Source organism: Typopeltis vanoorti, chromosome 11 (assembly GCF_054136105.1).
Source record: "Typopeltis vanoorti isolate ZY-2024b chromosome 11, IOZ_Tvanoo_1.0, whole genome shotgun sequence".
NCBI classification, from domain to species: Eukaryota; Metazoa; Arthropoda; class Arachnida; order Uropygi; family Thelyphonidae; genus Typopeltis; species Typopeltis vanoorti.
The window spans coordinates 131,938,156-131,956,272 of record NC_143559.1 but is presented as its reverse complement, the minus strand read 5'-3'; the positions used below and the strand labels follow the sequence as shown (position 1 = coordinate 131,956,272).

Here is an 18,117-nt window from a genome sequence, read left to right as displayed (position 1 = left end):
CTTTTTTCAGCTATGTGAAAAGTGCCATCAATTATTACAGTGGCGGTGGAATCTAAGACTAAAATGTTATAAACTCCTATATTAAAGTAGGAAACAAAGACATTTGACAGGTCACTACTTTAAAATTCTTTATGAATGCTTAAAGTGTTGCTACAATGGTTATTCTGTTTCTGGCAAATTAATATGTGAAATAACTCATGGCACTTATGAATTCTATTAAATTTATAGCTTCAAGGACTGGTTATGATTTTATAGTTTCATACTAAAAAACTGCTCCCATATTTTTTTCATCCCATAGTGTTTTGAAAAGGGATGCAGCAGAAGATATATAGTAACAACAATTCAAATGTATTATTCAGCATATATTTCAACTGATATGTGAATGTTTCCTGTACTGTAATTTTATCTGTATAAATAAGACAATCCAACATAAACACACACACACACCAATACAAGAAACTTTATCTAATCCTTACATAATTCCAGCTTTCAATCATCATTCAATAAGGCGGACAGTTATCAACCAACACGATATGTTTTACTGATTAACATTCTAAGTAATACCAACCAAGGTGGAAAATGATCTTCCACTGACTTAGCTTTCAGACTTATGGAAACAATTGTCTCGTTTGTATTTCTTGATATTTTGCTTGTAATAAAAAGCAGTAAACATAACTATTAACATTAAAAGGAAAGTTACACACTCAATATTGCTTCCTTTTACATATTTGAAAAAGTAAGAAAGCAATACCTACATAGGCACAAATTGTTCTGTCAATGGAAGATCAATTCTGAAACCACTGAACCAACTTAAAGGCCACTCCATCCCCTCCCACCCTCCTTTAAACATTTATGTGGCTTTTGCATTTATGTAATGAGCAAAGTTAGAGGTACTGTAACTTATCTGGATCTCTTTGGGCTTTGGAATGACATCTTTTAAACAAAATAAAGTATATTATAATTTTATTTTCTTCTCTCTCTTCACACATGCACACACACAAGCATACATGCACACCCACCCACACACACATAGAGTATAAATAATTTAACTATTATATAATTATTAACATTACTGAGGCTATGCACAAAGGCTAGTGAAAACATCACTATTAAGCACTCCACAACTGGAGGAAAAATAAAGCCATCTCTCTAACATATCTACAGAATTAAGTGTAGCAAATGTTTTCTGAAAGCAAGCCAATAAACTACCACAATTCTTAAAGACAATTAATATTTATAAGTTAAAATACAAAAACAAACAAAAAAAATATATAAATAGATCTGAATTACAATTTCACTAAAATGTGCTGCCTAAAGTTTTACATAAAAACAATTCGTTACACTGAAAATGAGTAAAATACACAATTAAATTGCATCACTTATCCATTCATTGTTCTTTAGTGCTTTCTATAATCAAAACATGAAAATATTAAAACAATAACCTCTAATTATTCCCCTACCTCCCTTTTTTAATTTTTTTTTACAGGATTCAAAAACACTGTTTAATACTTTCAGTAATTTCATAACAATCACATGTACATTGCCTCACTTAAAACTAAGGTTCCTTTTTGTAACAGAAAAGAAAAGAATTTGAATGATTGCACAATGATTAGGAACCATAAAATTGTTCAACAATGCTATAGTGCTTGGGAGAAATAATTTATGCAAAAACTTGCTATTACATTAAGTTGTCTTGAAATTCTGTTAGATGAGTGAAAGCTTGACAAAGTTTTGCAAAACGGAAATTAAAATTAATTTACACTGGTACTGAGTTATTGTTTGAATCCTTAAAACATTCACTTTCTCATAGTCAAAATATTCACAGAAATTTGTTATTTTACTAGCTATTGTAATTATTACTTAATATACAGCTAAAACGCTGTTCAATGTGCCACAGAACAAATATTATGAACTTACAACAATATACATAACATAGATTAGAGAAACATTATATGTACAATTTTTTATTTTTATTTTTATTTTTTTTTAAAGATTTGGTCTAACATATATGTATAGATATATATAGGTATTTGTGTGCATATACAGATTTAGTTTGATATATTTTTCTGTTGTACAAATTTCTCTCTCTCTCTCTCTCTCTCACACACACACACACACACACACACACACACACATTTTAATTTAAAAGCCCACTATCAGTAATGAACTAACTTTGCATATAGTGCATCTGTGTAAACTACATCATTGTGATATTCTGGGAAACAAAAATTCACAATATTACAAAAGCTTTTGATTATAAAAATTTTTGATATAATATGGCCTCTTGAGATGTAGATTTACTATGAAACAACAGTAAATAGAATGAATGCAGTTATTAAGTATGGCAAATACAGTACTGTTCAAAAATAATCAACATCCATAATTCAGCAAATTTCTTTTAACACATATTTGTATATTTTATATTATACTGAAGATATTTTGTAAAAATTTATCGAAAACATGAAAAACTTCAATATGTAGAAAACAGCTGGTAAATAATACTTATCAGTGAAATGGAAGATCAAAAATTAACCCTTCATTAATCACATTGAATACCGTATTTTGCTAAGATTTTTTTTTTCATTTCAAATTATATTTTTGTTAGTTCTCTCTATACAGTGGTATATCATTCAGAAGAGTAGACACAAATTCTGAATTTCAAAAAAGCAACATCTTTTCTATATCCTGCTGATCAAGTTGCATGCATGATTTTTCATCAACATGTTTAACTAAGGGTTAAAAATTAAACATCAAATTAATGAAGTGTCGAATACAAGATATATACCATATATAAAATCTTTGGCATCTAAAATTACGATTGTTAAAGTTATATTTAGCTATAATCATCTTAAGGCCACTGTAATCGTAATTCATGATAAAAACTTTTACTGCAAAACATAATTAAATGCATTATTTGTTATATTACATTTAATTTTAATGAAGACAAAATGTTTTCACACACACACAAGTAATAATAATAATAAATAAATAAATAAAGCTATGGTTAAAGATTAAAAAAACATATGATTCTGAATATGTTTTTTGAATTCTGCATGTTTTTTTTTTTTCTGACTCTTGTAAAAAGAAAAATGACAACTGCCTGCAAGAAATGGAAATCTCAGGCTGACATTTGGATGCCATTTTCAAATTGTTCTTTTCATATCTAAGCAGTTTTTAAACTGGATACATAAAAATCAATTATCAGCAAAAATTAATATTATTCATATACAATTCCAGATGATCGGAGTAGGGCTCCAATACCCATCTATAAAAAGAGAAATTTATTTATTTTATTTATACCATGACACCAAATAAAATTGTGCATGAGAATACAAAGGAATTTCTAAACTGACTAATCTAGGTAAAATTTATATGGAAGCATACTTGAGAAGAGGCTCAGAAAAATTGGTATATGCCAAATATATATATTAAAAAAAAAAAAACAAGCTGGCCCAAGTCCAATAGGAGTTTTAAAGACCTGATTTTCATGTTAAGAGAAATAGTTGAGAATGCATGGAAATAAAACAAGGATATATAAATAGACGTTGGAAAAGGCATATGATAATGTTGACAAGAGAAAAGCTTTTAATAATGCTACAATTGTATATTATATTAAATGGGACATTATGGAGCAAGGTTTATACTTAAATTCTAAGTCAGCATTTGCAACTGAAGAAGAAGAAGAATGCACAGCGAGAAGATTGATAAAATCAGGTAGATTCAAAACAAGTATGTATGCTATCTCCATCCATATTTATCATCTATAAGAATCACCGTGAATAAGAAAATTTTATTAAACTTTATTCTTTACTTTATGCATATGATATTAGATTCTAAACAAACCAAATACAAGTCTTCATGGACTATTTACTTAAACTGAATAATTATTGTAACAAGATTTGTATGAAAATCAGCGAGAAAAAAAAAACAAAAAAACTAGTCACAAACATGGAAAACAGATAACAAAATAAGCAAAACTGGTAAGGTGAAGAGCCAGTTGAATATATAGAATAAGAAAGAAAGAAGCCAAACACTACAGCAACATCTACAAGACAGTGTTTAAACCAATTTTAACTTATGATCTGAAAGTTGGTTTATAAATAAAACAGTTGGTTAAAAACAAGATATCATATATATATATATATATATATAAGTTCTGAGAAAAATTAGGAGAGTGAACAAACAGTAAAATCATAGTAAAAATGCATTAGAAAGAAACATGCCATTATTCTTGGTTACTTAACAGGAGAGAGGTCAGTGAAACTGGTGTTTGATACAGAAAAAAAAAAAGAACAAAAGAAGCTAATGCAGAGGAAGAATAAAATCTGGGTGGATTAACTGGAGCAATAGTAGAGAAAGCTAGTTTTAACCGGTTTATATCATTAAGTGACATACTAACATTTAAAAATTAACACATTCATTCATCTCTCATAAAGCAGACAAAATTGCAGATTTACTCCAACATATGCTATTAACAGATTTTGTTTTTCAGCGCAAAAATTATGGTGGCTACACAATCTTAAAAAAAAAAAAAAAGAAGAAATAAAAAAATTACTTTTTTAATGGCAATTCTAAAAACAGTTGCTGCCTATAGTAAATATAGTAAATAAAGATATATTTATGCCAAAAAATATTCAAAAATGTGATGCATTCCAACGAAATGGTTAAATCAATCTGGTTAAATTTTACTTGTTTCTATGGTACTGAAACTCAATTTTAGTTTCACATATAAATAGTTTATATGTGAAATTTCACATGAAAATAGTTTATTAGAAATGAAATACCTTCTGGAAAGCTTATACAATCTGTTTGTAAACAATGTTGAATTGTGATGAGCAAATACAGAAATGATTTTATGATGTTAACCAAGATGGAAAGCTTCAAAGGCAACCAGTATCTCCTGAACCGAAAGGAATATTATGTATCATATCCACTCATCACATATGATTCATTAAATAAGTGTCACAGATGCATTATATACATCAATAACAATCTGCATGCATGATATATGGTGCCACACATGTAGTTTTGAGAATTGCAAATATGATTATAGCTGGTTCTCTCTTATTCATATTTAATAACTAGTTTTCTTGAATTAAAATATGACTACAGAAATGCTGCTATATATATATATATATATTTTTTTTTTTTTTTTCCCCCATAGTTGGACTGAACAACTTTGTGAAGTATCTGGATTTTCTTTCAGATACTGGGCAACCAACTCTGCATAGATAAAGAATGACTAATTTTTTTTTTGTTTTCAGAAAATCTAATGCATACAGGAATGAAATGAATCTGCCTTCAAAAAAGTAAACTGCCCTCAAACATATAAAGAATGGAAACCCTTCTGCATCAAGCAGGAAACATTTGAAATATTTTTACATGTGCACATGTTCTAGTATTATGATACCAAAATATCATGCTTTTACCAATAAAATCAGTTTTTCTAGATATGAAGTAGTTTCAGGATCTTGATACAGCAGCTTTTTTTTTTTTTTTTTTGTAAATCATGAAAACAATTGCTTTTGTTTTTCTGCAGTCAGAGAGAGACTTGTTGTGACTGGTATTTCACAACAATAAAATATTTTTGGTATCACAGATGTACATTGAACTGATTTATTTAAGGAAAGGCCAACTGCATTTCAATCAAAAAGTTATTAGGTCATGAACATATAATATTTTTGCATATATATATGCTCTTGTAAAATTGGAAATAGAATTTTTGGTACTCTGTAAAAATGGAAAAAAACCAGTGATATGTGAACAATGGTGGAATTTTCCATCTCTTGATATTTTTATCAAAAAAAAAAAAAAAGAAAAGAACTAGAGATGGAAAAGCTGCAATAATTACCAGAAACCTATCTGAACAAAAATCTTCACAAAACTATAACCAAAAGAGAACTAGAGATATACAATTACTACTGTTAATCAACATCTTACTGATAAATTCTAATTGGCACTTATGAGTATAAAATAGATATTTGTCCTTTTAATGATAAATGAGAAAGCATTTATTAATGAGAAACTGTAAGAAGGAAGTCTTCTGAAATTGTAGTTTAATTTCTTTTGCTGAAGAATAAAACTGAATCAAAGTATCCTAAGGATCAAATTCCCAGAATAATAATCACCATAAAGGCTGGAATTTCTCTTTTGTTCCAGAGAGTACTACTACTTTCCTTTGTGTGTACTTTGCAGGTCTCACATATTCCCAGCAATGGAATAATTCTTTCATATTTAGGAAGTATTCCCAAAAAAACATCATTAAAAATCATAGTTGCTATTCAACAAAGAGCAATGACCAAACAACACCTGATTACTCTACACCCTAACACATTGTGCTATGCCCTCTCTTTAATACTATCACGGGCAATATACACCTAAAATTTCATGACATTTCAAAATTTCTGGTATTGCAAACCAATTATCACCAACTTAAGGTCTTAGCTTTGAACCCACATTCCCAACTATTCATTCTCTTCATTATTTTCTGCTACTATCAACTTATACAATAGATTACTAGTATAAGCATTTTCACTAACAATAACTTGAAAGCATTCAAGGAAAACATAAATAAAATTAAGTTGCCAGATTTTTGTAGATGGGACTGCTATTAAAAAAACAAATTATATATATTTTCTATGTTTTCAAATATATATTTGAAAACATAGAATCTTATATCAAAAACAACTGGAAGGTAACTGTGACTAATGCATAATAAATTAAACCCCAAGTCTGCATGCATATTTATGACAAACTTTGAACCATGGCTTTTTTTTTTTTTCACATTAAAAATTGACATCAAATAAACAGTGTTTATTTGAAGGGTTTCCGAGTTTCTAATGTGTAATTTAGCTTAAAAAATATTGCATATTTATTTATTGTCTCTTGTAGTGATACTTGCATCCTAGTAGATTACAGTAACAAGTAGTTTTCACTAAAGTGTTTGCAATGCAAATGTTATTTCTGAAATAAAATGTTACAGATAAGTAAAAAACCTTTTTTTTTTCCCCAGTCTAAAATAGCTTTTACAAAAAACATTACACAACTACTAAAATTAGACAAAGTTTCATGAAAATGTTAAACTTCTATAAAACAAGTCTCAAATTTTTAAGGTTGCCCAAAACAAATGACTATGCATCATTTCTCAATATTTTTACACACTTGTCAAGTGTATTACGGTTCAAGTTCTTAAGATTAAATAATGCACTTGAAATTTCTTCTTCTTCAAAAAAAAAAAAAATTGCTAAAAGATGACAGCTCTTTTATGACCATTTAAGATACTTATCACAGATTATGTATGAAATACTTACCAAATAACAAATCAGACAAAGATAATGGATAACTTATATATATATTGAGTATATATATGTTATTGCATTAACATGAATATTGATAAGACTTAATTATTGAATTCATATTTACAAACAGGCACTTTGCAGAATACTTTACTCTCTACTTCCAATTCGGATCACTCTCCCACTAAGTCATACGAAGAGATTTAAATAATAAAATCTGTAATATCTTGATGCCACTATGCTCAGCAGATGAAAAATGAGTCACAATAAGTTAAATAATACATTTAGAAGTACATACATCTGTTCTAGAATAAGGATATAAAATATTTTTTTCATTATCTACAATATCTGACAGAAATTTCTAAACGTAAAGATAACAAGTCATAATTAACGATTAATCACGACTGAAATTTTGACCACCTTGAATAATCAAATATATAATTCAGTATATTACAGTGCACCAAGATGGCAAGTTCACTTTTTGAATTCTTCATTAACCCTAGAACACTTATGTTGTAAAGGTTATGATGCCAATCACACCATTTTGGTACGTCTGCCACTGTCCATTAATTGAAACTTCAATACTTTCAAAAGCATATCTAGTTACTGTGTTCAACAATGTCCACTTGCATTTTATATCAAAACGTTTCAATAATAGATAAATCTCTGATAAAACATCAGCCAAAATATAACCTCAAAAACATTCAAGTATTTCAACTCTTGAATAGCTTTAGGTTTTATGGCATTAATGAAAACCAAAAGCTATTTACAGCAGACCAAAGGACAAATTTCTGTTGAATGTTCAAAAACATTTAATTATTAATAATTTAGATTTATAAGCAAGTATTTGAAAATAAAAAACAATATACAATTTTGAAAAAAATATATGACATTCTTTTAAATAAAACTCATCAGTAATAATTTTGATAAGTGTTTGTGAATAATATTCTGCACACTCCATATTAGTATTCTAGGGTTAAGTGGGTCATAGCTCAATTACTATATTACATTTAAAACTTTAAACCTTTTTTTTTTTTTTTTTTGTGATCTGCAAAATTATCTATAAACAGTTTATATTTTATATATGCAACCAAAGGCAGGGAATTATATCAATAAAATTTTTCTGTAGCACTCTAAGAATTCAAAACATTATTTAGTACCATATGTACAAAACAAGCTTGCTTTCAGAAAGTAATAATTAGTAACAAATTGATTATTAACAACACAATTTTTTTTTAAAATATACACAAGAAATGCTATCCATTTTAGTTTCTTCCTGAATGGTAAAGTACAGGAGCAAGAAAAGTCCCTGTAAATTTCCAAAAGCTTTGGTCATCAAGCCTGCTCAGGAGAAGCAAATACAGATGTTAGTCCAAATTTAAACATTTCATACTGCAACATTATTACTTATTAAGCACCCTGGACACAAGGCTTGAAAGTCTTCTAAACAATTGAATCACCTAAAGCTACAAAAAATAAAGAAAATAAAATGTCATATAATTCCATGTATAAATAATATAAAAATAAATAAATCATTTATTGTGAATTCTGCCAATTCATTAGATTGTACTGTATACAAAAAAAGATGTCAATAAGTGATGTTTATCACCAAGAATTGTTTCCTTCTCCCCTCTAACACCTTCTATTCCCTATAAGGAGTAGGCAAGGCAGTTTTAGCTCTAACTTTTGGAGACTGAGGGGGCAGTTTAATCTCCACTGGCAGCCAATCAGAGATAGCTGCCCAAGACTATCACTAATTATAAATGGCATCCAGTGAAGAGACAGCAGACAGACAAATGTAGCTATCTTGTGGTTCCTAACACAGTATATTAATGCCTTAGATAGTGGGGAGTCTATGGTCAATTTTCTTGAGTTTACAGAATGAAAAATCCAAATTTCTTGGAGAAAAAACCTGCTTGCCCATGCCTGAGATTGAATAACTCAAGAAAGGATTAGAAAAAGTTCTGCTAATCAGTGACAATATTTGAACTGAGAACGGGTTTCTTTGGGTTGCCTTGTGCTAAGGAAGCAAATGCCACTTCCACAGGCTAGTAAAATATAATTATTTAAAATTATTAATAATTTAAGTTTATGAACAAGTACTTAAAATGAAAATATGTGAATTTTTAAAAATTGTACACTTCTTTAAATAAAACCAACTACAAATTAATGTGGATCTAGAATTCAACTATTCTTTCATCACTTTCTATGATGATGGCATTTGCCAAGTAAACAATTATAAACTAAAATATGTAAAATATTATTAAAGTACTTGTAATAACGAAACCTTATATTTCACTAAAATTTCTTATGAATTAAGCTTAATTCATAAGAAACTGTGCATAAAAAACCAGATGAATAAACAAGTTTTAAGTTATTTATTAATACATTAAGTATAAAGTGGTTATACTAGAATCATTACAATAGATTAAAATGGGTTCTTCGTGGGATATATATCCATTAAATTATAAAAAGAGCCTCCATAGTTCAGTTAATAATGATGATGTCCTTTGGTTGGAAAGACCTGAGTTCAAATCCAGTCTATGATTTTAAATTTTATAAAGATTCTTCACATCATAGACTGGATTTGAACTCAGGTCTTTCCAACCAAAGGACATCATCATTATTAACTGAACTATGGAGGCTCTTTTTATAATTTAATGGATATAAATCCCACGAAGAACCCATTTTAATCTATTGCAATGATTCTAGTATAAGCACTTTATACTTAATGTATTAATAAATAACTTAAAACTTGTTTATTCATCTGTTTTCTTATGCACAGTTTGAAAATGGTTTTTTGATGTATTGATGATTTTCTTGCAGATGTTTCAGGTTTTGGTGAAAGTAAGCAGTGAAAGAAGGTGGAGTTCGTGATGACAGCCAGTTGCAGTATGCCTGGTATATTTGGAGCCTTAGCATATCTTTTGGAGAGTCAAGGCTTACTTAAGGGATGGGAATTTAGCAAGGAATGGGGAATATATGCTTCCATTCCAGACAGATTACTTCAGTGATGCATTCAATGTATATGTTTAACTGGAAGGCCCAAAAGCAATAATCCAACCAAGGGAATCAGGCATAGAAATCTAAGAGATCATTATTATTATTATTATTATTTAGGCCTCGATGGAGTCAAAAGACTCATCGAGGGAGGTCCCTCCTAGGAAACACAAAGTCCATCATACCATTCCTTAAATGTATTGACCGTTCTCGCTCTCACCACTATATCAGGCAATGCATTCCATGGTTCAACTACCCTCCATGCAAAGAAACCACTCCTCACCATCTTGCTCACAGTTTCCTTTCGTAACTTCCAGGGATGGCCCCTTGTCATGGCTCCTTCCCGCTGTTCGACCAAGCGAAAGAACTCCCCAGTGTCAACCTTGTAACCACCTAACAGTTTAAAAGTCTCAATCATATCACCTCTCCTTCTATCTACCAAACTCTGCAGTCCACATTCTCTCAGCCGATCCTCATAACTATCATTGTACAGTCCTGAAACCATCTTTGTTATCCGTCCTTGTACCCTTTCCACAGTTAATTTATCCCCTTCAAATCCTGGGGACCAAATCTGAGAACAATAGTCTAAGTGTGGTCTGATCAGAGACTTATACAACAGAATGATAACCCTTTTATCTCTGCAGGTCAGTGTCCTTCTCATAATTGCAGCAATCCTCTGTGTTACCTTCGCCACCTTTGCAATATGTCCCCTAAATTTCAGGTTTCTATCAATCATCAACCCCAGATCTCTTGTCTCCCCTACTTCCTCCAGTATAACTCCTCCCATTGAGAATGCAGCATCCCATCGATGTTTCCCAAACCTCAAGACCTTACATTTTGCTGCATTAAACTGACACCCCGATTCATTTGCCCATCTATCTAGCTTATTCAAATCCTCTTGCAGGGCTACTGCATCTGCACTATTACTAATAACCCTTCCCAGCTTCGCATCATCTGCAAACAACCGAATATCCCCTTGCAATCCACGGACAATGTCATTGATATAAAGGTTAAACAATAAAGGTCCCAATACTGAGCCCTGTGGAACCCCACTTGCAACCTTCTGCCTCTTTGATATTGCTCCACCATACACAACTCTCTGATACCTATCGGACAGCCAATCTTGAATCCAGTTGACCAATCTGACATCCAGCAACTTGAATATCAGTTTATCATGTGGCACCCTGTCAAATGCATTCTCTAGGAAAATGGCACTATATGCCTTTCCCTCATCTAATGCTCTTGTAACTTTATCATAAAAGCATATTGTTAAAACAAGAGTGCCCCTTCACAAATCCATGTTGATTCTCACTGATAACATTACCCTCATCTTCCCAATACTGTATATGGTCCCTCACTGCTTTCTCCAAGAACTTACTAACTACTGATGACACACAAACTGGCCTATAATTAGACACTTCCAGTCTGCTACCGCCCTTATGCAATGGCACTATCTTTCCTTCCTTCCATTCCATGGAAGGAAGGTAAAATATGAAATGCCATTCTTATAATTCCAGATAACTCTTGGTTGAGAAAGGCTATATGGGTATTGATTGCTTGGTGGGGGAATAAATAAGCACAAGGTTCTGGTCTGAATCACCTAAGGGAGATACAAACTTCAGAGTATATTTGGAGGGATCACTGGTGAGGAAGAGGTCCAAAATATTTGGAGAGTGGTTGGGGCTATCGGCTATTCTGGTGGGCATATGATCAATTTGCATAAGGTCATTTGTGATGGCAAAGGTATTGTGAATATTAAAATTGATGAGTTAGATAACCTCACTGCTATTAAAGTTGGAGTGAAGAACAGAGACTTTCGAGGAGAGGTAGTTGAAGTATTCAGAGTGGTTGGTAACATTGGAAGGGTGATACAGACAGCGACAGTGAGGGGCAGCGAGATTCTCAGCCAAAGTGTGAATGGAATATTCTAAGTTAAATGCTTACTGGCATGGTATATCAAAACAAACATAAGCACATATGCCACTCTCAAGCCAAAAGGAGTTGAAGAGTTTATATTTGGGGAAGCTGAGGTGGGTAGTGCTTGGAGATGTTGAAATTTGGGTTTCTGTCAGAAAAGCAAGTGGGTTATACACATTCCCTATGTAGTACTTTTTTGTTTTCAAGCTAGGCATTAACAGAGCTCTATTTCTGCACTAGTATTTCTCTTTTGTAGTCATTCCATGTTTCATTGCCGTTTTGTTGTTTATTTTCCAGTTCTTGTTCACACTGGTTGGAGGTAAGGCTGGGCCAAGTTTGTGGATGCAATCTGAGAAGAACCGATTGAAGCTGTTCACAGCCAACATTAATTATGATGCATTCGCCAGTGTCACATGTTACTTTCACCAGTTGTGGGAAGTTCGTCCTGTCCCTTCTTTTGTTGAAAAGTCTGAAGTGGTGACATCTGGTTATTATTTTTATTTTCTTTCAAATGAAATCAGATTTTTCCATTAGTATGATGATATCTTCCTTCAGTGTATTATCGCTTTCAGTAGACAGTGAGGATAATGGAATTATATCTTTTTTGTTGTTTGTCGGCTACGATCAGTTACAGGTGATTTTTTCATTGAAATGATAATCGTGGATCTGTTCTAGCTTGGCTTCAATTAATTGATTTTTGAGCAAGAAAGTTTCATCAATAGCAGCAAGGCACTGTTCCAAGCGTTCAGTGTGTTTTTCTAAGTTCAGGAACTGTTTTACTGATGAGAGGCACAGTGGCCAGAAGAAAGGCTGGTTCAAATTCACAAGAACTTTATATACCAATTCATCAATTTTTATGCACTGTGCATTTGACCATTGTCAAACTTTTATAGTGTCTGTGATGTCCAGCTATGACAATCTGTCAGCTGGACATCACATAGAGTTGCAAGTGCTGGTCAGCTAAGGTGTATTAGTATGCAGAAACACACTGTTGTCATTGGATTGTTGCCAACTTTGCTTTTTGTAGTAGGCATCAGCAGGTAGCTGCATGCAGCCGATATTACATGAATAAAAAAAACACTGTCGTGCAACACTTAAGTAGTACTTACAGGTTTCTCAGTGATATTAATCTTTTTAAAAAAATGCTGCTGTGGTTTCACTTGACAAATAGTTCAGAAATCGTGAGCATATAACAAGGATCTGTATAAATCTGAAAAAGGCATATGACATGGTGCCCAGAGAAAAGCTTTTCAGAACACTATGATTATATGGGATTGAGATGGAATACAGGACAACATAGTCTATAATTAAACTGTAATTCAATGGTTTGAACTGAAGGAAATCAGGAGTAAAATAAGGATGCACATTATCTCCTTTCTTAATTCATCATCTATTGATCATCTTATCAGAGGATATTATAAACGAGGTGTTAAATCTCCCTCCAGTTGATGAAAGCAACCATGAAGTGATTACCTAAGTGGTTGCCAACCATGTGAGGAAAGGGTATATGTGGAACTACAAGGCGGGTGATTATGAGAAGCTTATGAGACGGTGCAGCTGTAACATGGAATGAGGAGTCGAGTGGAAAGGAGATCAATGCTGTTGGGTGCTACTGAAGAACCATCTAGTAGGAAAAATGTCTAAATCAGTTTCAAGGGTCAGAAGGTTAAATAAGATAGGTGTGGAATGAGTGAATGAAGAGATTAAGCATGTAATACAGAGAAAAAAGGCATTATGAGGCAACATAAGAGAAGTAGTAATAATCAATTCCACGAGGAATACAAAGAATAGTCAAGAAGGCCAACTTGTTTGATAAGGGTAGCAAAAGTTCATAATGAGCAGCAGTTAGCTAATGAGAGAAAAAAAAAAAAGGAGTTCTTTCAACATGTAGCCAGCAAAAATGATTATGGAAGGATGTCACTGATTGGGGAAAAATGGTATAAGGACAACTGCTGCAGAGGATATAGTTAATTGAGATATTTAATGAGCAGTCAATAAAGATCTTTCATCCTTGTGAATGACATCATGGAGAGTTTGAGAGCAGTGGATGAGGAAGAGTAGAGACTGACTGTGGGCAAGGAAGAGGTATATGGGGAGTTAAGTAAACTTGATATTAATAAGGCTGTGGGACTTGATGACGATATGATGATATATTGCCACGTATTTTGAAGGAATGTGCCAGAGAGTTGACATCTGCCTTGACATATTTGTTTGATGCGTCTTACATTGGGTCACGTTCCAAAGGAGTGAAAGGAAGGCAAGATTGTACCACATCATAAAGGAGGTGACAGAATTCAAGAATCCAATTACAAGCCAATCTGTGTGTCAGGTGTTAAAGTGTTTTAGAGAACAATGAGAGCCAGAATCCAGAATTGGGTTGACAACAGTAGTATTATCTTTGATGGATATGCTAAGGGAAGGTCATATTTTTGTAATCTACTTACTTATTATAACACAGTGATGGCTGAACTGGATAAGGGTGATGGGTTTACAGTAATACTACTGGACCTTGCCAAGGCTTTTGATAGGATACCACATAGAACCCTAATCAGTAAACTGGAGCAGATGGGGATAGATATAAGGTTGGTGAGATGGATAGGAGGGTGGTTGATGGAGAGATACCAGAGAGTGGTTTATTCAGGAGTGGAGTCTAAAAGACGGCTTGTGACTAGTGGAGTGCCACAGGGCTCTGTTCTTGGACCAGTGCTTTTCAATTTGTTCATCAATGATATAGGAAAGGATTTGAGAGGAAGTGTTCACTTGTTTGCTTGATGATGCAAAGTTGGGTAGAGCAATTATGAGTGCATGGGATGTCAAAATTTTACAGGATGATTTGGATAGTTTGGAGGACTGGGCTAGGAAAAATGGATGTCAATTTAATGTGCCAAAGTGTAATGTTATGCACTTTGGGGTGAAAAGAATAGCAGCAGTATATCGCATTGGTGGAACCGTACTCCAGGAGATTGATGAGGCCAGGGATTTGGGAGTGTTGGTGGATAGGGAATTGAAGTTTAGGGGGCACATTGCAAAAGTAACTAAAACAGCTCACCAAATCACTTGGCTTCTGAAAAATACTTTAACATGCAGAGACAAACAAGTTGTTGTTCCTTTGTATCGAGCCTTGATAAGACCCCATCTGGACTACTTTGCCCAGTTATGGGCACCAGGGTTTCTTTGTGATGGGAAGGAAGTGGAGAGGATCTAGAGACGAGTGACCAAGATGATAGCAGGTCTGTGGAATGAACCTTATGATGATAGGTTGAAGATTTGTGGGTTGCAGAAATTGGTCGATAGGCAAAGGAGGGGTGATATGATTGAGACATTCAAATTACTGAAGGGTTTCTATAAGATTGATCCAGAAGATATTTTTGAAAATATGACTGGTGGTGGGAGGACTAGGGGCCATGAATGGAAGCTGGGCAAGAGCGTGGTTGACAAGGGTGTTAGAGCTAGGTTTTTTACTTGGAGAGTAGTGAATGAGTGGAATAAGCTTCCAGAGTCTGTTGTGGGTGCTACGACCGTCAATGAGTTCAATGCAAGGTATGATAGATACTGTGTGAATGTCGAATAGTTGTTCTTGATATGATGTTAGGGCCTCCTTGAATCAACTACAAGAGCAATTTTAAGAAAAGCAGCTGAATATAAAGAGAAAGGTAAGGCTGCTTCAAGTTCATCATGCATGCATGCACTCGAAATCAAAGTATTATAATGATTGAATTAGAAAGACTTCTTTCTACATGGATCAAAGATTGTAACCAAAAACATGCTGCTAAGCACCGACCTTATTATATCAAAAGCATTAAGGCTTTTTGCAACCTTGAAAGAAAGGGCTATCAATGATGAAAAAAAAAAAAGACGAATCCCACGCTAATGCTGGGTGGTTTGAGCGTTTCATAAAGAGAAATAGCCTACATAATGTTCTAATCACAATGAAATTACTGCTAGCAATATGCGAGCTGTTTGGAAGCACATCCTTCCACATTGTGCAAATGATTTTAGAAGCTTTTCAAATGAATCTAAGTTCTCATTCTGAGAAATTGAGTGATTCCGACTTGCTAAATTTCAATGCACAGCAGGAAGATCCTGAAGAATATGAAGAAAATTTAATCACTGACAAGCCCAAAGAGATTTCACAGAAACAATTTGAAAATATTTTTCGTACAATCAAAGTTTTTAAGCAGCAATGCTTAAACGCTGACCCTGATGAAGAGAGAAGCAGTAAAATTTGCAGAAGTAGTAGAAGAGGCAATAGGACCATACCGTTAGTTATATGAAAAAAGAACGAGAATTCCAGCCAAACTAAGTTAGCTCAATTCTTTGTTAAAAAGTACAATAATAAATTTATATTCTGAATATGTTTTATTGTCCTTCAGCTTCATGAAGGACATTAAGGTTTTCCTTCAACTAAGTGTAACTAGGAAACTAGGAAATTTGAGGAACAAATTATACTTTTCCCCATAGGTTATTATATTCGATTAGCGTGTTTTCGATTAATGCGCATGTTTTAAAGAATGCATTAATCGAGGGATTGCTGTATAAGTAATGTATAAGTTGCAGTAGACTCAAGATTTAATCTTGGTGGGGGGGCCGAGTTGAGAAGGCGATTTGAGAATACACACTACACATCGCATACAGCCTATGACTTAGCATCTGCAGTGATCGCTAATTCATAAGTAGTATAGAAATAGAAGACACGACATGATATAAATAAAAGAAATTAATTTTAATTAGGAAAAGATTTTTGGAAAATTTTCTAGTTTTTTTTCCCTTTTTCTTTGGGGGTGGTGAGGAACCCCTCTCCTCTGGGTGTGCCACTGGTAAGTTGGTAAGGGATTGTTACAGGATTAACATTGAAGAGGTTATTCATAAAATGGTGGGATATTGGGGAAAACAGGTTATCTATGAAAGCTGTACAAGGAGAGTGTGAGCAGGGGAGTGAGAACCAGGTTTTTTTTTTTTTTTTTGCACGTAGAGTTGTGAATGATTGGAATGTGTTGCCTGAGAGCATGGTGTCTGCAGAGAAATTGAATGCGTTTAAGGCACAGTATGATGAGCTGTGTGTATGACAAAGGGTATCTCCTAGATGAGGAGATACCATGGGATCTAAGGATAATAATCTATATGGATGAAAGAAAGTGGCATTAAACCTGAATTGTAGACCAGCTCTGCTTTATGCAGATAATGTTGTACTCCTAATGAAATCCACTGCAGGTATCCAGGATTCCTAACAATTGAATATTAAATAAAATTAAATTAAACAAATATTAAAAATATTTCAGCTTTTGAGACATGGTTTTTAGCGAAGGAAGCAAATTAAATAAGGAAATAGACAATAGAATAAGTAAAGCTTGGAGATTCAGTGGCAAGCCTTGAAGAAAACCCTAATTGATTCAGCCAGAGGGGCATGTGGTGAGGTTGTCTGCAAGGATTGAAAAATCAGAACTCCATGGTGGACACAGGAAGTTAAAGAAGAAAGCATATCAAAAGTTCCTGGCAAATAAGTCAGCTTGTGCTCTTAGAGATTACAGAGACAAATGTAAGAAAGCTAAACACTGTGTAAAACTAGCTAAACAAAAGTCAGGGGAGGACTCTGGCAAGAACATAGAAAATAAATATCAAGAAGTGGCAAAATATTCTGGAGGTTGTTGAAGAAGCTTAGAAATGGAGGAAAGAGTGCTGTAAAAGGAGTTAGAGATGATAAAGGTGACATGAAAACAGGAGAAAAAGATATCCTTGAAGTATGGAGTAATTACTTTGAAAAATTGCTAAATGAAACAAGCAGTGATACACAGTGGTAAAAAACACTAACCAGGCATACAGTCAGGAATACATATCCATACTTGAAGTAGAAAAAGCCATCAAAGGCTTGAAATGTGGAAAGGCAGCAGGAGTAGATGATATTCAA

At 33.1% G+C, this 18,117-nt stretch overlaps 1 protein-coding gene across 3 annotated transcripts in view; it reads right to left on the bottom strand.

The window, feature by feature from the left end:
• Positions 1-444: 444 nt before the first annotated feature.
• Positions 445-18,117, bottom strand: part of S6k (Ribosomal protein S6 kinase) — a 366,025-nt gene continuing 348,352 nt past the window's right edge. For all 3 annotated transcript variants that reach the window (XM_090400916.1, XM_090400917.1, XM_090400918.1), the window contains exon 16: positions 445-8,761. In XM_090400916.1, the coding sequence (XP_090257042.1) occupies positions 8,756-8,761 (6 nt within the window). In that variant the 3' untranslated portion in view covers positions 445-8,755. The remainder of the gene's footprint in view (positions 8,762-18,117) is intronic.